The sequence below is a fragment of the Balaenoptera borealis genome, assembly GCF_965194805.1.
Source record: "Balaenoptera borealis genome assembly, chromosome: 1".
In the NCBI taxonomy this organism is placed as follows: domain Eukaryota; kingdom Metazoa; phylum Chordata; class Mammalia; order Artiodactyla; family Balaenopteridae; genus Balaenoptera; species Balaenoptera borealis.
Genome location: NC_138860.1, coordinates 192,141,032 through 192,163,205, shown reverse-complemented (window position 1 = coordinate 192,163,205; position 22,174 = coordinate 192,141,032). Strand labels below are relative to the sequence as shown.

General features: G+C 64.1%; 1 protein-coding gene across 9 annotated transcripts in view; it reads right to left on the bottom strand.

Annotated features, from left to right (window-relative positions):
* The window catches only part of MEGF6 (multiple EGF like domains 6), a 99,512-nt gene that overhangs the window by 21,174 nt on the left and 56,164 nt on the right, over positions 1-22,174 (bottom strand). For 6 of the 9 annotated variants that reach the window (XM_082354593.1, XM_082354595.1, XM_082354592.1 and 3 more), the window contains 3 exons: positions 11,235-11,357; positions 2,317-2,442; positions 1,265-1,387 (listed from right to left, as the gene is read on the bottom strand). In XM_082354593.1, the coding sequence (XP_082210719.1) occupies positions 1,265-1,387; positions 2,317-2,442; positions 11,235-11,357 (372 nt within the window). Of the gene's footprint in view, positions 1-1,264; positions 1,388-2,316; positions 2,443-11,234; positions 11,358-18,323; positions 18,612-22,174 lie in introns of those variants that run through there. The other 3 variants (XM_082354598.1, XM_082354600.1, XM_082354597.1) reach the window with 2 other exon arrangements.

Below are 22,174 nucleotides of genomic sequence, written 5' to 3'. Positions count from 1 at the left end.
CCCCAGGGGTGGTCTCTGCCGAGGGCTCAGGGCCCAGGGCCCCAGGGTCCTCTCCCGCCTTCCCTCTGAGTGCCTGTGTTTTCACCATCACACTCCAGGTGCAGAGCCGAGCTCCCTCCCAGGGCGAGGAAGGCATGGCTGGAAGTCTGTGCTCAGGCCCCACCAACAGCATCAGGCGAGGGGCTCTGCCTCTCTGAGCCCGCGGTCTCTGAGGTGTGCATGTCCCGCTCTCGCCAAGCCCCCCCTCATCCAGGGCCGGGCACAGGAGGGGCCTCTTACCACCAGCCTCCGGGGGGCCAGCCGGAGAAAGCGCACGCTGACATCCAGGGAGAGGCTACCAGCTTCTTCCCCGCAGCCACGTGGCACTGGCCTTAGGACCCAAATCCCAGTGTCCCCGACAACTGCTTTGGTCCCACCCCTAAGAGTCCATGGGACGAAGCTGACCCTCAGCCCCGCCTCCCATTGCGCCCTCTGAAGCCACCTGCATCCAGAGTGCCAGGACGTGCCCGTCACGTTGGCAACGATGCCTAAAACGCTTTCCTGGTGGTGACATGGAACCGCAAGCTTCCACACCTGCGGGCCCCGTCTCTCTGATGGCCATCTGGCAGGATGCCTGGGAAAATGACTGCTGCCTGCCCTGGACACGCCGTATCGCTTCAGAGTTACGGGGGATGCGCACAGACCCCTCCCCAAGGCTGCTCGTCCAGAGCCGCCTGTAAGAGGGAGGAGCAGGGACACCGGAGTCCTGTGACTGGGTAACTAACCAACACCGCATAGCGGACACCCATGCAGCCAGGAGGTCGGAGCGCATTCCAGAAAGCTGCGCCCGACCGGGCTCTGGGGTGATGCTAAATGTGCCCACTAACAAACAAGCTGTAGAGACACCTGGAAGCCGACACGGGGATGCCACCCGGGTCACGGTGATGCTTCCTCCTCTCTCCTCCCTCACCCTTTCCTGTTTCCCTAACGAGCAGGTACTACTTAGGTAACACGAGAAACGTAAAAATAACAAGGCAACCTGAGATCTGCCTTCCTGCCGACATGAGACTCTCGCTGGGAGCAGCTCCTTGGGTTCCGGCCCCTCCTCTCTACCCTCCACCCCTACCCTGCCCCCCAGCCCCGGAGATAAACCTGCGTCATTCCAGGTCATCCAAGGGTGACAACAGGGGCCATCCCACGCCTATAGGCCGGTGCAGGGGGAGGCAAGGAGGCGAGCCCCGCACAGCTGACCTGGACCAGCCCAAGGGCAGGGAGGGCGTCTTACCTTCGCAGGCCTTGCGGTCTGCTGCCAGCCAGTATCCTGCATGGCACTCGCAGTGGGCAAGGCCCCGGAGCGCCCGGCACGTGTGCATGCAGCCGCCGTTCCGGTCCGTACACGGGTTTCTCCCTACGGTCACAGCCAGGAGGCACGGAGGCAAAGGGAAGAGATGGGGGGCTCCGGCATTTCGGGGTACCTTCTCCGGGGCCTCTCGTGAGGCCCCCACCTGGAGCTCTCACCCCTCCTGCTCTGGCCTGACGGACTGGGCAGTGGACTAGGGGTAAGATTAGCCCCGGGCATCCCCAAACAACTCCAGAGAAGACAGCAGGGCACCGGCCAGGCCAGCCCTGGTCAGACAGCGGGCTCACGGACAGCTCCCCCAGTGCCTCTTCTCCTGTCGGAACCCCCAGCCCCGTGACCCTGTGCCACTCCACCCTCATTGCGGGCCTCGGCCCCTCAGACCCTCAGACCCACACTCCTGACCCGGGAGCCAAGAGGCCGGGCAGGGTCAGGAGCACTCCCTCAGCACCTGCCCCGCCCCAGCCCCCATTGCCATTTCTCAGGGGTCTCCCGGACCTGCTCCACCTTCTCCATCAGCAGACCACCCCCTTCCACGACAGGCAGTCCTGAGACCCCAGGGCAAGGTGTCAGACGGGGCCTGGGCAGGCCCCTCCGCCCAAGGGCCAGGGCTGGGGTCCCACGTGCCCACGCCAAGCCCAAGGTGGGCCTCAGAACTGGGGGACATGCAGGATGCCCTTCCTTTTCATCCCCGTACCCCCGTCCTGAGCTTCCTGCCCCCCGAGGATGTGTGACCCCAGAGCACAGCCTGACCGGCTTCCTCCCTGGTGCCCACAGGGGCTGGGCGATGCCCCACAGCCTCTCGGCAGCCAAGGGGGCCCCTGCTCCCCCTGAGGCCCCCCTCCAGCACCAGCAGCCAAGCAGGGCGGGGCTCAGGCTGTGGGGCTCCCGGGCAGGTCTGTGAGTGCGCGGAGAACGGGGGACCCAATGCGAGTCCCAGCCCTGGTCCTGCCCCTCCCGCCGGCTGGTGGCACACTCACGGGTGCAGCGCTTGCCATCCTCCTGGAGCTGGAACTCGGGCCGGCACTGGCAGCGGTGCTGGGTCACCGTGAGCTGAATACAGTTGTGTTGGCAGCCGCCATTGCCCACGGCGCAGGAGTTGATGGCTGGGGACCCGAGAGGAGCCAGGTCAGCCCAGGACGACAGCCTGGCCCCGGGCAGGCACAGAGCACCTCCTGCAGGAAGACTCCGGGCCCTCCAAGCCCCTCCTCCTTTCTGTCCACATCCCAGAAGCAGGGGCTTTGAGAGGGCGGCACTGTTCCTGTCCGGTTCGTGGGCCTGGCTTTGCTTCTCGGCCCACACACAGGATACACAGGGCCGTGGTCCGAATCTGGGTCCTCTGGCCCAGGCTGCCCCAGGACTGGGTGTAGGGAGGCACCACAGAGCAGGCCGCCCACCCCGATGGAAGCCCAGCCCCACCCAGCACAGAATCCAAAACACTGGGGTCCCCTAAGAGCCAAGGCGTCCAGGGCTCAGAGTCCGAGCAGGCTGGGAGGCTCCCTGGAGGAGGTGGCAGGCCAGCAAGGGCTGGCGAAGACCCCGACATCCCACTATCTAGGTCGTCAGGCCAGGCCAGAGGGGCAGGCGTGGGCCTCCGCGGATGGCCACCATGACCTGCAGGCCTGGCCCCCAGCTCCTGATGGACCAGTGCAGCTCCTGCCCACCCCAGGCCAGGCCTCACCCCCACCTGACCTCACACAGTCCCTGCTCCTCCCAGCAGCTGTGGGGACAGCACTCGGTAAGGCCACAGAGCCAGGGACCTGCATCCCACTCCCAGGATGCCAGGGGTCCAGGTGTTCACGCTCAGGCCCACACAGGGCAAGGCTCTTGCGGGTCAGGCTGGCCGAGTGGGTGCCCAGGTACTGAGTGGATGGGGTGGGGCTGTGCCTGGTGTGGGGGGGGGGCACTCAGAGAGGCTGGGCACCCAGAGAGGGCACCTGGACTCTGGTGCCTCCTTCAAGTCACTGGTAGCGGCCTCGTGGTCAGGGAGGGCCAGGCCCCGTGCTCTGGAGCAAAGTTTCGAGAATGTGTTATTGTCTGTGCCCCGGGGAGGCGCGGGCCACTGCCCAGCGGGCCTGGACCAGAGCAAACCTGAGGCCTGGTACTAAAACACCGCGACCGCCGGGGGGCAGGGCTTCACCCCCAGATGCCACCTGTGCTGTCATCACAGACTCCAGGGCGCCGCTGGCCTCAGGGCCCGAGTTTGGGGAGACCGTTTACTGTCATTGGTTCTGGGGGCCAGGAGTGGCACACCCCGCACCACCGACGCCAGTGGGTCCGGGAGCAGCCGGAGAACACGCAGAGCACGTGAGCGGCCTCAGGGCTCGGAGCAGGCCAGGGCCACGCTGTCTGCCAAAAGCAGAGCTCCTTCAAAGCAAGTACGTTCCCCCAAAGTCAGAACACAGCGCTCACGATCCTGCCGGTTCCCCACATGGGGCGAGTGGGCGAGGAGCCCGTGCCCGAGTCCCCTTCCGGGGCCAAGCCAGCCCTGCTGGGGTGCGGAGGACACCCGGGGTGGTGGGGCCTGTCTCCTGGCTGCACCTGGCCCTGCCACGTGTCGGGGAGGAGCAGCAGAGACACGAGTCCCAGGTGGAACGGAGGCAAACAGGGCGCCACCGTCACATCCCGCTCAGCCTCTGGGCCCCCTGTCCAGCCACCCACCCCCGACTCTGTGCTGACCCCCGCGGCCCCGCCTGCCTCTCCTGAGACAGCTCTGCTTAAGGCACCGCCATCAACTCCAGAGAGAGGCTTCCAAGCGTGGCCTGAGCCGGCCCATTACTGGGGCCCCGTCTGCGTTCACAACACCAACTGCATCCCCGCTCAGAGCTCATAATAGGAATCAGAAGCCCTTCCTGGCAGCGCCGGGCAGGCACACGGAGAGAGGGGCTCGGAGGCCGGGGCAGGGAATCCGGCTGGGCAGACACCACGGCAGCAAGGACGACCCACAGAGCTGTGGCACAGCTGGAAAGCAGCCCTTCCAGACGGCAGAGCCCCCAAGACGGGCCCGGGGCAACCCAGCTCCGGGCCCACAGGAGCCCACCGGGGGAGAAATCCCAGGCAGGTGGGGGCTACGGAGGGGTCCGGCTCCCCATGCAGCCTCCCACCCTCCCAAGCCCGTCTCTCACTGCTCTGCTGCACAAGTCCCAACGTTCCAGATGCTCCCAAGCTGTGCACACGAGGGTGCCAAGCCCCGTGCCATCACCTTGAGCATCCTGTGCCCTGGATTGCCGGAAAGCTGAACAAGGCAGTTTTTCTCGGGCGTCGGGCTGTGCAGCTCAGGAGAGAGCCAGCCTCTGCGTGACCAGTGCCCAAAGCTGGGGGTGAAGCTTCCAGGCCCCTCGGGTCACTGTGAGACCTGGCCATGGAACCCACATACCATTGACCCATGCCCGGGTGGTCCCGCAAATCAGAACCAGGCTCAGACCTGAAGCAAAGCTGACAGCCCATCAGAAAATGGGAGACAAGGGGTTTCCATAGCCCCGAAGGGAATTAATGTTTGTGTCCCCCTAAAATTCATATGTGTACTCCTAAAATTCAACCACCAATGTGGCTGTATTTGGGGGTAGGGTAATTAAGGTGAAATGAAGTCATCAGGGTGGGGCCCTGATCAAACAGCATTTGTGTCCTTGTAAGAAGAGACATAAGATCTCTCTCTGTCTCTGTCTCTGTCCCCGTGGCCATATGAGGAGATGGCCGGAAGGGCAGCCAGGAAGAAAGCTCTTACCAGGAACCGAACTGGCTGGCACCATGATCCAGAACTGCCAGCCTCCAGAACTGTGAGAAAATAAACTGCTGTTGTAGAAGCTGCCCAGTCTGTGGTACTTGTTACGGCAGCCTGAGCTGACTATTGCCCCTTCACTTCCCAGTTTGCGAATGCCAAGGCCAGGGGACTCGTGGGTTCTAACGGAGCTGGGCTACAACTCCACCTTCGACAAGCAGGAGTTGGTCTAGCCAGGAGCCAGCTGTGAGGCATCAAGCTCTTCAAGGGGAGTGGGGCCTTTACTTGAGCAGGAAACTGGACATTCTAGAAATCAACTGTCCTACAGGGTGGAGGGCCTGCTCTATCCATGCCAGCGGTTCTCCACTCCTGGAGGTGCAGGTGGCAGCACCTGGGACCTGGGCACGGATTCAGGGTTGGAGCCCAGCAACAGGTGCGTATGAGTGCCATGGAGGAAGTGGCAGGTGGGGGCTTGGAGAGCTGACCTCCAAGGCGGCTTCGCTGGCAAGGCCCTGGTCTCAGCGCCCGGCACGCCAGTCTGCCCGAGCTGGTCAGCCAAGGGGCTGTGCCTGGCAGGCCGGTGGGGTGAGGACAAGTATGTCAGCAGCGTGCCGAGCCCACCAGCCCCCTCTGCTCCAGCCTCCAACCCCAGCCAGCGGTTTTGGAGCAGGCTCGAGGGTGGCTTCGAGGGTTTTGTAATTACTGCCCTCGACTGGCTTGGCTTCTAGGTCCCAAGAGCCTCACACCATGTGGGGTCAGCAGCCACCTGCAGCCCTTCCTTGTAGGAAGCCCTCTGCTGGCGACAGGGCCAGGACGGTGGGACAGGAAGCGGGTGGCCCCCATGGCTTGGCCAGGAGGGGAAACTCTCCTGGGCTCTGCCCGCTCCTGACCCCCCCAGCAGCTCACGGTTTGCCTACTCTGCCTTGTGCGTCCTGCCCCCCGCGCCCACCCTCGGGCTGGGGCCTCCACGCTGCACGGGGACACGGTTCACCTGCGGCGTGGATGCACCTGCCCTGCCCACGAGCCAGGGGCTGGCACCGTCCCAACATCGCAGACTGCACCCCACCAACCACCCCTGCTCCCCAGGCCCAGCCTGGACCCAGGCCCCGCGGCTGCCGTGCCCAGTGCCCGCCCACCTCGGATGAAGCACTCGCAGGCGAGAACCCAGGCTCTGCGGCCCCCGGCGCCCAACCCGATGTCATGCACGCCTCCCACACCTCCCCCGCCCCACGCCGCTGCTCGAATCCTGCTTCCCGCTTGGTTCTGCCAAGCTCACTGACTCTAAACTCACCCCCAGCCCGTGCCCGGCCGTCTGCCACGGCTCCACTTTGCCCTCGCTTCCCCACTGGGTCTCTGCATCCAGCTGGGGCCTGGGCCGCTGCCCCTGGCTTCTCCAGGTTGGGGTGTGACCCTCCCATCACCCATGGGCGCTGGCAACCTGCACTTCCGGGGGCCTGGTCTCAGGCACAGCCGTGACCTCCCAGGGTGGTTCCCAGGCAGGGCTGCCCTTCCCGCTCCCTGCTCGGACCCAGCGGCCCCTTGGGGGCGGGGAAGACACACTCCCTTTTAGAAGCTGCGGCCTGTTCCGGGTCTGGAGGGGACTGGAAAACATTCCCAGAACTGCATCTGTGGTTTGCAGGGATGAGCTTTGCAGACAAGCCTGGCAATCTCCGCCCCTCTGCTGCCTGCGGCTTTGGCACCACGCTGCATGCCGTCAGCAAAGCCTCCAGGGACCCAGGCGGCCTCCCCTCCGAGGAGCCGGGGAACAACGGCCTGCAAGGCCCTGTGCAGCCCCTCGCTGTCCCCTCACTGGGAAGACCCAGGCCTGGGGGAGCGCCTGCCCCGAGGCCACATGGCGCACCTGTGGCAAAACCCCACGGGAGGGCAGCGGCGCGGAGACCCTCCCCGTGCTGTGGACCCGTAGGGCCCTCCTAACTCCAGGCGGCAGGGCACTCTGGCGGGGGCACCCAGGCCACCAGGGGGTGCATGCCGACAGCAGAATCCTTCCCCCAGCGTCCATCCAAAAGGCCCAACAGGCCTGCGGCCGAGGGGAGGAGGAGGTGGATGGAGAGCCCACCTCTTCCAAGTGGCCAGCGCGGGCCATCTCGCAGGACCTGCTGCTCGCTGAGCCAGTGACGCCCTGCTCCCTCGGACTGGCCCGGGCGTGCTGCTCACCACCACGAGGGATGTGGGGAAGCAGCCACGTCCAAGGCCAGGGTCCAGAAGGGACCCCGGGGCCGGAGTCACTCTGGGCCAGAAGAGGCGGGTTTCCCGGCACCAAGTGTTAAAGGACCGGGGGCAGGTCTCTGTGGGTTTGCCTGGGGCGCTCTGCAAGATGGCGCAGAAAAGCCAAAACGTCACTCCCAGACACCCGCCCAGCACTGCTCTCGGCAGCCCCATTTCCCCCAGTTTGGGGAAGGAAAGGGGCCAGGGTGAGAAGCAGGCTGGCCCAGCCCAGGGCCTCGCTCGGCCCTGCCCTTCCCACCCCGGAGCCTGCGGGGGGCGGGGGGGGCAAACCCAGGAGGGCACCCTGGCGACGGAGCGCCCCAGCATGCCTCGCTGCCTCCGCTTCCTTCTCTCGGGGCCACAGGGTGGGACGCGCGCCACTCAGGGGCCTTGGGGCTGATGGTAAAGTCCTTCCTGCAAATTCCCACTTTACGAATTGAACCTTTGGGACGTCCCTGGTGGGGACGTGGTTGAGAATCCGCCTGCCAATGCAGGGGACACGGGTTCGAGCCCTGGTCCGGGAAGATCCCACATGCCGCGGAGCAACTAAGCCCGTGCACCGCAACTACTGAGCCTGCGCTCTAGAGCCCGCGAGCCACAACTACTGAGCCCACGAGCCACAACTACTGAGGCCCATGTGCCTAGAGCCCGTGCTCCACAACAAGAGAAGCCACCACAATGAGAAGCCTGCGCGCTGCAACTAGGAGTGGTCCCCGCTCGCCACAGCTGGAGAGGGCCTGCGTGCAGCAACGAAGACCCAAAGCAGTCAAAAATAACAACAAAAAAAAATTAGAAAAAAAAGAATTGAACCTTTCTGTGTTTTATTTCCATAAGATGTTTTGCAAGGGAGGGATGCAAGAAGACTGTGCACTTCCTGTCCTCCTCCTGCCTCTGAGGCAACTTCGAAGAGTGTTTCAAGGCTCCCCTTATCTGTTTCAACACCACCCCCAACCACTATCACCTCTAAGGACTTCCCAGATCCCTGGGGCCCCATGATGTGGCACCAACCTGAGAGCTCCCAGCACAGAGGACCTTCCCACCCTGTACCGAGGAAGGACTGTCACATCCCTGTGGGCACCTTCTCTACTCCTACCCTCCAGCATCTCTATAATCCTCACTCCAAGCTCTGAAGGCGGGGGTGCCCGGGCCTGTTCCCTGCCTGCCTGCAAAGTCCCGAGAGAGCTCACAGCACCCCTCCCCTTGCCCAGAGGATCCCAGTAGGCCCCGGGGAGGGGTCCAGAGCAGCTGTGCTCCAGCCGTTCAGTCTGCCCTGCAAGCTGGCCTGTGTGGGGGAAGGGAGGGCTGGGGAGGGGCACAGCTCCTACACTGACCTTCCCGTAAATGTCTGCTGAGACCCTAGGATAGTCTGGGCTCAGAGGGTGCCACTGTGAACCACGGACAAGGCCACCAGCTCCTCCCCATGCCCTGCACCCTGGGAGTCCTGCAGAAGTGGAGAAGGCCACACCTCCCAGAGGCAGGAAGTCCAGCAGCCTGGCAGGGGCCATGCAGTGCCCTCCACGGGCCCCCACCTGGAGCCCCTCATCCGGGATCTGAGGGGCTCGGCCGCCCTACCCACCCCAGACCAGTAGGTCAGGTGCACTGCAGCCGAGGTGGGTCCCTCGGCAACCAAAAGGGGCACATTAGGAGAAGGGCCGGGGGCCCTTAGAGCAAACGCTTCCTGCTCTGCCTGGGAAGAAGCCACCAGGAGACCCCTGTCCCCTCTGGAAGCTTTTCAGTAAAGCTCAGGCCCCGACAGGGAAGGCAGCCCCCAACAGACCCAAGCTGACAAACCCACACCACTCCCAAGAGACCTGGGGACCGCCCTGCACATGTCAGCTCCCAGGAATTCCAGATATGCGGAATTCACCAACAAGTGTGCGTGACTGTGCGTGGGTGCAGGGGATGCGGTGTACATTTCCCGCTGGGAGTTGCAGTCAAAAGAAAGTGACAGACCCAGGCCAAACACCAGCACTTCCAGCCATGGGACGCAGGTAAGAGGCTGGTGCCCAAGGTGGGTCTCAACTGCGCCCTCTGGCGGGAGCGACCAGGAGGTGGGCGACAGCACCCAAGAGAGCTGCAGACCTCCTGGGGCCCTGGGGCACACCACGCGGTCTGGGTGTGCAGAGTTGGGGGTGGCAGGCGGGGAGTGCGGTGAGGTCCCAGCAGCCTCTTGAAAGGCTGTGCAGGCCACGCCGGGGGCCCTGGCATCAGACCTTGAAAAGACCCTTCAAAATAAGCAAGTGCCACAAATCAAGACTTCTGGGGCCCCGAGCACAGGCATCTCCCAGGAAAGGCTCTGGGGAGGGGCTTCAGCGTAGCGAAGGGGTGGGCTGGGATGGGGGCCAAGGGCAAGGCTGGGGAGCACCCCTCCTGGGCTTCCGGAAGCCAGCAGCTCAAGGCCACTCTTAGAGGCCACCATAATCCCTCCCAAAGCCCCGAAGGGCACCCTCCCCTTTGCATGTTGTTTACCCATTCTGGCAGCTCAGTGAAGGCCACCATCGGGGGAACTGGGGGGCGTCTAGGGAGACAGGAAGGTGTCTCAGCCCAGGCCCCTCACCAAGGAGCCAGCAGGGGAGGGGGCAGTGGGTACCACCCAGCCCACCCTGGATCAGCCTCCAGGGACGCCCTTCTCCAAGGAGAACCTGCCCCAGAGGAAGGGAGAATGAAGGACACTTGGGGACCTGGGCTGCACCCTGTTGCATCTGTCCTGAAGAAGATCACAACATTCCTGCATCTGTTTCCACTTTCCAGCCCACAGAAACTTTACAGGGCAGCTGCCTCGCTCCCTGAGCGGCGGCCCAGACATATGAGAGTGCCTGTGCCGGGGAGGGCCCCCCAGGGCTGGCGGGCCGCCCTGCCACATAGCAGCAGGGCCTGCAGGAGGGATGCCGCTCGGAGCCCTCCCGGGCCTGCTCGGGGCCTACAGGGTGGAAAGAAGGGGCAGCCCCCCATAGCCGGGGAGAGAGCACTGGCCCGTGAGGGTGACCACTGGCCCAGCCCCCAGAGAATGACCCCCACGTGGCCTCCCAGACAGAGCGGCCAGCAGGGAGGGTGAGCCCTGTGCCCGTGGCACCTGTGTCCAGAGCAGCCAGGAGAGGGGCGGGGGACGGCCCACAGCCAGACGCCCGGCCTCCACCCTCCACCCTCCATCCAGTGGGCGCCAGCGTTCCCCTTCTCTCCCTGGAGCCTCCCGTGCCGGCAGGGGCCCCCATCGATCACGTCCTGCACGGCAAAAAGGCCCCATAGAGGAACTGAGGGCTAACACCCCGCTTCTCGGTTACCCCTTCCCCCCCAGCCTCAGCCCCACGCCCAGGCTCCCCGAGACTGGGGTGGGGGACCTGGGCCTGGGAAGCCCAACTCTGCAGGCCAAGAGCAGCCCCATGCTGCCCCCGCCCCAGGCCGGGCCTTCCCCACCACCCAGCAGGCACCCAGTCTCCCCAGTTTGGGGCAGCACGGCCGGACCTGTGTCCCTGCTGACGGACGACCACAACTCCTGCTGCACAGGGCCCTGGAGGGGATGGTGGCCCAGGGGCTCCTGCCCGTCACGGAAGTCCCCCGGGGAAGTGGCCAGATTCGGCTGTGGCTACAGAGAGGGTGCAGCCCAGGTCACAGGGCTCAGGGTCCCTGGGTCCAGCCTCCGTGGAGAGCACCGGGCCCAGGACACGCCTTTTCACCGCCTGGGCCCCAGCAACCTGACGTGAGTGGTGCTGGCCAGGGCCCACAATGGGTGGCAAGGGTCCCTCGGCATCTCACCCTCAGCAGGACGGAGCCACTGTAACGGCGGCTGCACTGAGCAGACAGGCCTCTCAGCCCAGGAATGCAGGGGCCCTGGGCCCCTCCCAGACCTGGGCACACCCAGAAGGGCCAGGGGACGGCTGAGGCCAGGAGACGGCTGAGGCCAGGAGCCCCGGCAGGGAGGTGGCACTGGGCCCAGGAGGCTGCAGGGGTGCTTACCCAGGCAGGTCCTGCCGTCCGCGTGGAGCCGGAAGCCGGGCTTGCACTCACAGAGGTAGGAGCCTGGTGTGTTCACACACCTGTGCTGGCAGCCGCCGTTGTGCACCTGGCACTCGTCCACATCTGCATGGGGACACGGGGCCGGGGGTCAACAGCCAGAACCCACCCAGGCCGCCCCCCTCCCCCCCGCTCTGCACCAGCCCCGGGGAGTCCAGCCTGGCCCCCCTCTCTCAGGACACTGCCCCCGCCCAGGTGCTGGGGCCCAGAACTGGGACCCTCCTTCTCAGGCCACGCTGCCCGCAACAGTGCCAAGCCCCTCACCGGCTTGCCGGAGCAGAGTGGAGAGAAGGCAGGCCTGTCTCCAACGCCTGACGGCCCCCTGGGAGGAAGAGCCACCCCCTCTGGGGCTGGCTGTGGGGAGCAGCGGGGTCGGCCAGATCTCGGGCAACAAGCTCAGGTCGGGGGGGCAGAGCCTAGCGCCTTTCAAGACTGAACCCAGAGCACATGCTCTTTTCCAAACTCCAAATCCAGAAACGCTCTCAGGGCAGGGCTAGCTGCTCCTCAGGGGGCCCACGAGCCCAGAAGAAGAAACTGGTAACTCAGGAGATGCCCCTGCCCCGGCCTCGGGGTGGGGGAGCCTGAGTGAGGGCAGGATGGGGGGGGGTGCCCTGTGTTGGACAGTGTCCCCCAAGTTCATGTCCATCCACAGCCTCAGGGTGTGACCTTATCTGCAAGCAGGGTCTCTGAGACGTAATTGGTTAAGGACTGAGATGAGGTCATACTGGAGAAGGGTGGGCCCCCCAGCCCCCCACCCCGTTCGGGGACACACAGGGGTCCTGGAGACACACAGGGAGACAGAGATTTGAGGGAAGCGGCCACAGCCTAGGAAGCCAGGAGCTGGACGAGGCAGGAGGGACCCTCCCCCCGGGTTTCAGAGGGAGCACGGCCCTGCCGACACTTTGACCTCTGACTTCCAGCTTCCAGAGCATGAGAGATAAATGTCTGTTGCTAAAACCACCTGGTCTGTGGTATCTGTTTCGGCAGCTCCAGGAAACCAGTGCAGGTGGTCAGCCTGGGGTCCCTGCGCCAGCGACTCAGGAGGCCAGCACAGCGGACATCCCCAGGGCAGGACCGAGTGGAGGTCCCGGGCACTCCCCTTCCAGGACACCTCACACCTGAGACCACCCACCACTGCACAGGAGGCCTGTGCCCGCCTGCCCCTTCTGACGGCACTGTGCCTCAGGCCACAGGAAAGCGCTGACCGGAAGCAGACAGGGCTGGCCCAAAGGCCCGGGGGCCACCCCACTAGCTGAGCTGGAAGCTGGAGGGTGAGAAAGACCCTCCCAGGAGTGGAGGCCCAGGGGCTGCACCCCAAAGCACCAGGCCCTATGGCCTGGCCTGGGTCACCTCTGCAGGGATGCAGAGATGCCAAGACGCTTCAGGCTGCCCCTCCCCCCTCCGCCCTCCCTCCAGGCCCACGTCCACCACCCTGGACCTCAGGGGAGGCCAGGCAGGAAGGCAGGAGGCAACAGGCTGCCTCAGATACCTGTGTGCGAGGTTGACGTCAGGAGGGACCCAACTGCCCGGGAGACACGGAGAGACGGAGGGAAGAGGCCGCTGCTCAGGCAGCACAGAACCGAGCGGCCCTGGCATGGGGACAGAAGCCCACGCCCAGTCCTCAGCGGGTCCACACCTCTCAGACGCCAGCCTCGCCAACAGGGCAGTAGGCTTCCCAGACCAGGAAAAGGGGAGACAGACACACAGACGTGCTCTGCTCCCGAGCGTCTAAGAACCGAGCATCTGGGGCACCCCTGCCCTGGCAACAGAGGCCCTGACTGCTGACCGTGGCCTCGCAGGGGAGGCCACGGTCAGCTCAAAGTGCGGGGGGAAGATTCCACTCTGCGGGGCTCCACTGGGAGAAAGTTTAGTGACTTCAGGGGCAGGTCTGCAGCTGTGTGGAAACCTGGCTTGTTCCCAGGGGCTGCGCGGGGCTGAGGTTCCCCTAATTCTGCTTAATAATCCTGAGGGTCCACGCTATTTGCTGCAACTCCACCGTCCAGCTCTCACCCGCCGTCCCCACGAAACCGCCCGCCTTCGAGGCTCCCGTCCTGAAGCCCCAGCCATCCGAGCGCACCTGTGAAGGGTAGCGAAGGCGGCACGGCGGCCAGGCTCCTCCTGGAGGGTCCCCAGGGCCTGCCTGCCGGGCTGTGCTTCCCACGGACAGAAATCCTGACCCCGGTCCACGGCCTGAGCACGTGCCTGGCCCTCCAGGAATGACCCGAGACGAGCCCAGGAGGTCAGGGCCTCTGCTCCATGCACAAGCCACATCCACCCTGGGGGACCCCCAGAGTGCCCCCCAAGCCCCGAGGCTGCCTCAGAGAGGAGATGAGACCGAGAGAGCCCCTCCTTGGAACCACGGTGACCTGGGGGGGGGCTTCCTCGGAACGACACCAGGATGATTAGCAGGAGGAAGGTTGAAGGCAAAGTGTTAACGGCCCTCAACAGAGCCCCAAAGAGTCTCGGGGGACACAGGGACCCAGGGCATGGGGGGAGGTCTCAGGACCCAGGGCCCTCCTGTGGGAGAGTCAGCTGGGTGATGTGGGGGACAGTAGGCAGACCCACACCCGCTGGGCACGGCAGGACGGGCCATCCGAGGGTGCTCAGAAAGGAGACCCCATCCCCTCTGAGCTCAGATCCCTCTCTCTGCGACCCCTTCAAGGGTCCTTGAAAAGTAAAGTGACAGCATGGAGCACAGCACTGGGCATACAGTAGGGGCTTAGCGAGGCTCGGGGAAAGAGGCGCCACGTGTGCCGTCCGAGGGGGCGGGTGGACGGACTGAGTTGCGGTGTGTCTCGAGCGGCCTCGCCGGGCAGGCAGGTAAAGCCGCGAGAGAAGGACAGAGGGGCCGTCGTTCCCAGACGTGGCCCCCGAGGCAGGCGCGGAGCGGGCACACCAGTGGGGACGCTGGCTTTCAAACCGGCTCTCCCTGGTCACCCCAGACACTGGCCTCAGAGAGCAGGTGACCGCAGAGGCACTGCACCCCCAAGCCCTCGGGCACCTGGCCGGGGGGCGAGCCCGCCCCGGGGGCTGTGTCCTTGAGCAGGACACGTGGGGAGCCCAGCAGCCTGGGGGCCACAAGACACCAAACTGATGGACAGTCTGGGAAAGCAGGTGGGGGGTTGGGCAGGGGCAGGCCGCCATCGGCAGGGCCCCTCCAGCAACGGCCCTGACCGCTGGGCCCTCTCCACAATCCCACCCACGTGACCACGTGCTTACCGTCCTCCTGCTGCGAGGACGGGACATTTAGACCCGAGAGGTGCTCCCAGGCTCTGCCTAAATCACACGGGCCAGCCCCTCGGCACCCCAGGAGCCCTCCCCTCCCCAAAAGGTGCACCGCCAGTGACAGAGACCGTGACCAGCAGCCAGGCGGGAGGCCATGCGGCCCAGCCAGGCTCCCCCTGGCCACGGCCTGCTGTCAGCCTGTCTGAATATCTGGGCCCAGCGGGGCAGCTCAAGGCTGAAGGATCTGAGGCCTCCCCCTGCACCTCCCTGCTCATGGGCGGGCAGGGCATTCGGGCAGACGCCCTCCTGCTGGGGTCCCTCCAGCTCTGAGATCGAGGCCCCTTCATAGACATGACTTAGACTCAGAAAGCAAGGCAGGACGGAGTTACCGAAACCCTGCCGGCCCCACTCCCAAGGCGGGCCACGTGGTGGCAGAACAGAGCTGTTCTCGGCCACCTCCAATGACCCACAACCGCTGACCCTGTGACCGTGACTGTGGTCATGCTGTGACCTGAGGAGCACAGGCTCAGTTCTTTGAGGGTGTGGGCAGCTGAATAATGGCCCCTCAAAGAGGACCACGTTCTAATCCCTGGAACCTTACACAACAAAAGGGACTTTGCAGGTGAGATGGGAGATTATCATGGAGTATCCAGGTGGGTCCAACGTCACCACACGGGCCTTACAAATAAGAGACAGGAAGGAAGGAGGGCCCAATGCAATGGAATACTACTCAGCCATAAAAAAATAAAATAATGCCATTTACAGCAACATGGATGGATTTAGAGATTATCATACTAAGTGAAGTAAGTCAGAGAAAGACAAATACCATATGATATCACTTATATGTCACTTATATGTAACAGAACTCATATGTTCTGTTACAAGACAGAAACAGACTCACAGACACAGAAAACAAACTTATGGTTACCAAAGGGGCAAGGGGGGGAGGGATAAATTAGGAGTTTGGGATTAGCAGATACCCACTCCCATATAGAAAACAGATAAACAACAAGGACCTACTGTAATAGCACAGGGAACTATATTCACTACCTAGTAATAACCTATAATGGAAAAGAATCTGAAAAATAATATATATATATATGTATAACTGAATCACTTTGCTGTACACCTGAAACATCGTAAATCAACTATACTTCAATAATAAATAAATATCTAAAACCATGAAAAAGAAAAAGATGCTGCGCTGCTGGCTTTGAAGATGGAGGGCGGGGCCACAGCCAGGGATGCAGGCGCCTCTAGAAGCTGGAAGAGGCAGGGAACAGATGCTCCCCGGAGCCTCCAGGAGGGACCAGCTCTGCCAGCACCTTCACGTTCACCCTTTTCAGACTTCTGACCTCCAGAACTATAAGGTACCAGACCTGGGTGGTTTTAAGCCACCAGGTTGGGGTAATGTGTCCCACCAGCCATGGGAAATGAACACAGAGTGAATAACTATCTTAGCACTCTCTCCAGAGTCACGGAGGCTCAGACCACCCAAGCTGGAAATCCAGGTTCCCAAAAGTCCGCTCTGCCCAGCCTGGCCTCCTGACGCCCGCAGTGAGGGCCACTGTGCTCTCTGAGGGGCTGGCGGCAGGCAGTCCCCTGGGTCCCGTGATGCAGGCCTGCCCTCACCACCATGCCACCCTGCCTCTACCTGGTGACCCTGGCAGTGGGACCGCTGCCCTGAGACCCTGGCCGAGCATTGGCCCCTTGGACTCTGAAACTACAGTAGAAAACATACGGTCATCTGGTCTCCTTGGAGACATCGGCCCTGCTCAGCCATCCTCTGGGCCAGTCTGTGCCGTTTTCCATGCCAGAGGGCACATGGACGGCTCTCCCGGACAGGACAGAGGGGGGCTGGTCCCCAAGGCGGCGTGGGCACCCCCAGCTGAAAGGGAGCTTGGAGGCTGTCTCCAGAGAGTCAGGGGACGACACCCAGCCTGGGGTAAAGACGCTCCGCCCCGTGCAGCTCCCACCGGCACCGGGGCACTGTCTGAAAGCCCAGGGCTCTGAAGCCTTGAGACTACCTCTGGGCTACAGCGCTCTGGCCGGTGGGAGCAGGCAGGCCACGAGCAGGGCTATTTTCAGGAACAGCCAGGCCAGGGTTCAGCAGGACAGTCCCTGGGGTCTCACTGCCACCCTCAGCTAAGATGTGTGACTGGGGATTTGGCAGCCCGCTGATGAGGATTGTGTCACACACTGGCACGCAGGGACACATCACTGCACAGACACAGGGCCAGTTCCCCTGGGAGCCCGCTGGACTTGTGGTGTCTGCTGAACTGGGCGATGGTGACAGTGCCTCGGGGAGCCCATCAAGACGCTGCTGGGAACCCAGGAGCATGCAGTCCCTGCGGAGACCACCCCAAGTAAGCCCCTTCTGAAATCTCAGCCACACTTACAGGAAAACCTAAGCCCCCTGGGATCCTGCCAGAAAGCGCCGCTCGGTGGTTACCAAGTTCGGAGTCCTGCTTCCCCTCAAACATGCCGCAGGGGCCTCACCCCGGAGAGCGCATCCCATTATCCGCGGGCCCTTCTCCTGGTCCCTCCACAAGCCCAAGCAGTTCTCAGAACAGAGTGGGGGCTCCCGGCTCCCAAAGCCCAGCCCTGCCCAGCCCCACCCAGCACCAGGCCCTTGGATGTCACACAGTTTCACAGCATTTAGTGCCACCAGTGGTGGAGTGACAGTGTCGCATTGCCTGAGCCACCCAGTGGGAGGACTGCTTCCCCTGTGGGGATGGGGCCTGGGCCCCCGCTGGCCGAGTGACAAAGCTAGGGGAAGCAGGGGTCTTTGTCATGGTCCAGCCCTGCAGCTCAGTGACCTGTGTGTCCTCTGGCAGAGAGCGGCCCAGACCGGCCCAGAGGACGGCTGAGCGGGGCTGACATCTCCAAGGAGACCAGATGCCCCGGACAGAGCCACACTCAGGGGCCAGTGAGGGCCTGGAGGGGAGCCCAATCCTGGCCCCGCGTTTCTTTTAAAGAGCCCCGCTCTGGACCTGCCTGCTCCTGCTGGCCAGATGGCGGTGGCCCAGGTACGGTCCTGAGGCTTCAGAGCCCCGGCGCAGGCGGCAGGTGTGGTGGCCAGGCCTCAGGCTGCAGGAGAGACGCAGCCTTGCCCCAAGCCGGGTGTCCTCCAGAGCGTCCCAAGTGACGGCTCACTGCACACCACACCCCACCTCGCATCTGAGGTTGCCAGACTCCAAACTCCACGGACCCCATGGACACGCATAGGAGCTCCCTGCAGGAGGCTGGCCCAGCACGGGTACCAGATCTGAACTGCAGGCAGAGGCAAGATGGACCCAGGACAGGGGTGCAGCCGCTACCCGTGGGCTGCTGGGGTCCTCCCAGCTGACCCTGCAGCCCACTGGGCTGACCATGCTCCCAAGCCTTGGGGTGAGGTGACAGAACGTCACCTGTCACACCCACACACACTCCCCCAAGGGGCCTAGGCTCTGGGGACCCTGGAAAGGGAAACCCGAGGGCCTCTCTCTTGAGCCTACCCTACTCTCCTGCTTAACCCCCAGAGCTGCCAGTGCCATGGGGGAGTGCAGCCCCTGTGCCCACCAGCAAAGGCGGGGTGATGTTTCTCCTCCCTCTGGTCAAGAGACCGATCTGCTGTCAGCTGCCCCCGCAGCCAGGCCAGAGAGGGGACAGGAATGTCTGAAGACTCAGGACACAGGGGGCCCTGTCCCAGCCCCATTCCCTCCAGCCGCGCTGTCAGCCGCCCCGGGGCGCAAACTTTAAAGAGGAAACAAAAGCAGCGCCCTCGGATCAGAGCTGGTCCCGCCCGCCCTCCCGCGCAGAGCCCGCCGCGCCCACCTGGCCTCCGGTCAGCTGCGCTCACGGGGTAGCCGGCCCGGCCCAGGTGGCACGGGTAGCAGCCCCTCCACAGGTAGCGGTAGTGCGTGCCCGCGACGCGCGCCAGGCCCCCCAGCAGCCCGAGGCACCAGAGCGCCGCCAGCCCACCGCGGCCCCGGGGCGCCTCCATGGCCAGTCCGCTCCCTCGCGGCTCCGGACGGCACGCGCCCCCCGCTCTCTGCTCCCCGCTCCGCTCCGCGGGCGCCTCTGGTGCCGCTGGAGCCGCTGTGGGCCGGCGCGCCCCGCCCCTCGCCTTTCTGTTCCCCGCTTTCCCTCCGCCCCCCGCCCCTCGCAGGTAAAGGCCAAATCCCTGCCGCCGCCAGGCCCCGCCCCGCTCCCGCCCCACTGGCCTCGCCGGTCTCCCCCCCCCCCCCCCCCGCGCGCCGCCCACCCGCCCCGCGCATTCCTACGTGCTCGCTCACTCACGCACCCAGACACACACCCTGACCCATCCACAAGCGCACGCAGCCCCACGCAGACACGCAGAAACGGGCACTGGCAGACCCATGTGCGCAACATGCACACAAGACACACACATGCACACAGGCGCTGGCACGGACCGGGTCCCTGCAACAACACGTGAAAGAACCCAAAGCACAGATGGAGGCCACCCTGGCAAGGCCCGGGGCTCTGCAGAGGCAGCTTGATGGGGTTGAGCTCTGCAAAGTTTGGGGGGAGTGGGGCACGGAGGCACTTTGAGGCCACACAACCGTAGTGGAAATCTTGGGGGTGAAGACTCCTGCAGCCCCCAAGCCCAGTGTCCAGCACCCGGCACTGCCATGCCCTCCACTGGACCAGGGCCGGTACCAGAGGGAGCCTGGGCAAGGGGACCACTGCACCCCTACGGCAGATAGGGGAGGGCCTGAGCCCCAGGTGTCAGGCTGCACCAGAGCCCTGGACCCCTCTTTGCTCAGGGGCACAGCCTGAGGTCCCAGATGTGTCTGAAGCAGCCCTGCCCAAGTTTGGTGGGGTCACAGCGGCTGTGCATCCGAGCGACCTGTGCCTTCAGGCCTGATGGGAGCTTGGCCCCCAGCTCCTCATCTCGGGCAGCCCTGTGCGGACCCCCGATGGCTCACCCATGGCACCCCGCCTAACCCAGCCCTCCATCTCCCCGGAAAGTGTTAGCTTTCATTCTGCGCAGCCCACCTGTGGGCAGGGTTCACGGTGGCGACCTCGAGCTCACGGGAGAGAGGCACCATCTCTCCTTGTCGGGTCCTGTCTGCGGCCCAGAATCCAGCTCATCCCCCACCCACCAGATGCCCGGCAGTGCAGAAATGGGCCTGCCTGCCGGCTTGTGCAGGCCTCCGGGGTGAGCTTCTCTCCTGCCCTCCCTCTGGGCAGCACCGCAGCCCGTGGACCCCAGACTGTCACCCAGGGGAGCCTCCATAAATCCCTGATAGACACACTGCTGGGTGGCCGTTTGAGCTGTGCCTTCACGCGGGCCAGCACTGTTTACACTGCAACGTGCATCTCAGTCGCTTGCCAACGACGCTAACAGAAACATGCCTGTGCAACCACCAGCCAGGCTGCAGGGGGCAGGGGGCGTGGAGACAAGCCCTGTCCCTCAGGGAAGTGCAGAGGGACACCGGAGGGAAACACTGACTCAGAGATCACCCTCACCACCGGACAACAGGGCCTGGGCTCCCACGTCAGCACCCGCCCTGGGGGAAAGCCTCCCTGAAGTGGCCCCTTGAGGTGTGGGCTGAGAGTAGAACACTGCTTTCTTGGTATGAATATGAAAAGGTGAACTAGCTCCCTAATCATTTTTATGGCTCTCGTGTGTAGCTCCACTTTTTTCTCTATGGGACAAGGCAGGTCAACCCTTGCCCAGCCCCAGCTCTGCTAGTAAGGGGCGGTGCTGTGTGGCCTCGACGGAGCCAGGAACCTCTCTGTGCCTAAGTCTGTAACGCAGGGTGGTCAGCACAGACCGGCTTTATATGGGACTGTGAGACAGCGAGGAAAGCGCTTCACTGGGAGTCACTAAGAGTCGGCAGCCCGGTCTGCATGCCGGACCCCCTGCCAGGCCCTACGCCCAGGCAGACTCCCCCAGGCCGAGCAGCGGGACCCCCGGCAACGTCCAGAGCAGAGTGTCGCAGGGCCAGTGTGCTGGAACCCTGCTCCGTGGCGGATGCAGCCAGGTTGGCCTGGGAAGGGTCAAGGGACCCAAGGACTGTCCCGATCCCCCAAGAGCCGCCACCCTGGTACCCCTCGACCCTCCCCAACCCTAGCACCCACATGCCGGCCGGGGATCACTCCTCAGGCCTCTCGTCCCAGCCCAGGGATGCCACCACCCTGTTATACCCACCTGGACTCCCAACTCACATCCTGGCCTGAGCTGGGGGGGCAACGGGGGTCATGCACTGCCTCAGCCTTCCTGGGGCAGGGATGGGCTGCTTCAGACCCCATCTCCAGCACGCGGCGAGGGGGCACGGGCTGGAGAAGAGCAGAGCGGTCTGGGGGCAGCAGACGTGGGTCCCAGCCCACCGAAGAGCTGGATGACACAGACAAGTCCCAGGCCCCCACTGGATCTCGGTATCCTCATCTGTACAGTGGGCAGGGGGCCGGAGGAGACCAGCTCAGGGGCCCGTGGGCCTGCAGTTGTGCAATACACATGACATGGGGAGGAAACACGGGGCCGGGTGTGTCCCCTGCCGTGTGTCCACAGGGGCCAGGAAGGAGGAAACTGGCCAGTAAAAAAGCCAGTTGAGGGACTTCCCTGGCGGTCCAGCGGTTAAGACTCCGCGCTTCCACTGCAGGGGGCACGGGTTCGATCCCTGGTCGGGGAACTAAGATCCCACGTCGCGCCGCGCAGCCAAAAAAAAAAAAGCCAGTTGAGTGTCCAGGGGCAGCTCCTGAAGCACAAGGAGGCTTCTCAGATGATTCGCCACCTCAATTCTGGGTAAAGAAAACACCGACTTTTCTGCCCTAGAAGCCGTCAAGAGCTACGTGAGGCCTGGGGCATGCCCCCAGGCCACCCTCAGCATCCTTCCTCACGCAGCGACTGGCCAGCAGGGGGCTGCCGCTGGCCCCTCCCACCTCCTTCCTCCTCTCCCGAGGGGCACGCCCCGCCCACCTCTCCTTTGTGTCCCTCCCAGACACGCCTGTAATTAAACCCTCTTTCTGCCCAGAAGGGAACCCACCTGCCAGGCGTCCTCCTCTGGCAGCCCTGGGCCCTGCCCTTTGCACATGGGGGCCCGGACGTTCTCGTACAGTCCTTTCCCAGAGGAGAAATGACCTGCCCAAGGTCACGCAGGACAGGGGGCCACCCACGGGGGCCAGGTCTGACCTAAATCCTGTCCGCATTGTGCACCCTCCTCCAGGCTCCTGCAGACATGGCCTCAGCAGGTGCCCAGTGGCTCCCTGTTGGGAGGCAGCCAGTGGGTTCTGAGTGGCGGGGGGCAGAGGCCGAGCAGGAGGTGTACCTGAGTCATCGGTCCACCATGGGGTTTCCCCTGCTCTTCCACTGCCCATCGCCATGGGGGCCCCGGACTGTCGGCCAGAACCCAGTGCCGGGCTCCTCCAGGCCAGGCCACCAAAGGGCTCTCAGCATCAGAGCTGGACCCTGGGCAAAGCGTTTCTAGGAGGTACTGGCTCCAGATCCCGGCTCTTCCACCCGTCTCTGGGTGGCCTGGCCCACCCAGAGCCCCAGCTTCCACAGCAGCCGAGATGCCCACCCTTCCTCCCGCCTGCGAACGGTGAACTCCTATGCATCTGTCGAGGGCCAACCCAGAGGTGCCCTTCTCTGCAAAGCTCCCCAGCCCACTCACTCCCAGAGCCAGCCTCTGCCGCCTCTGTGCCCCCCC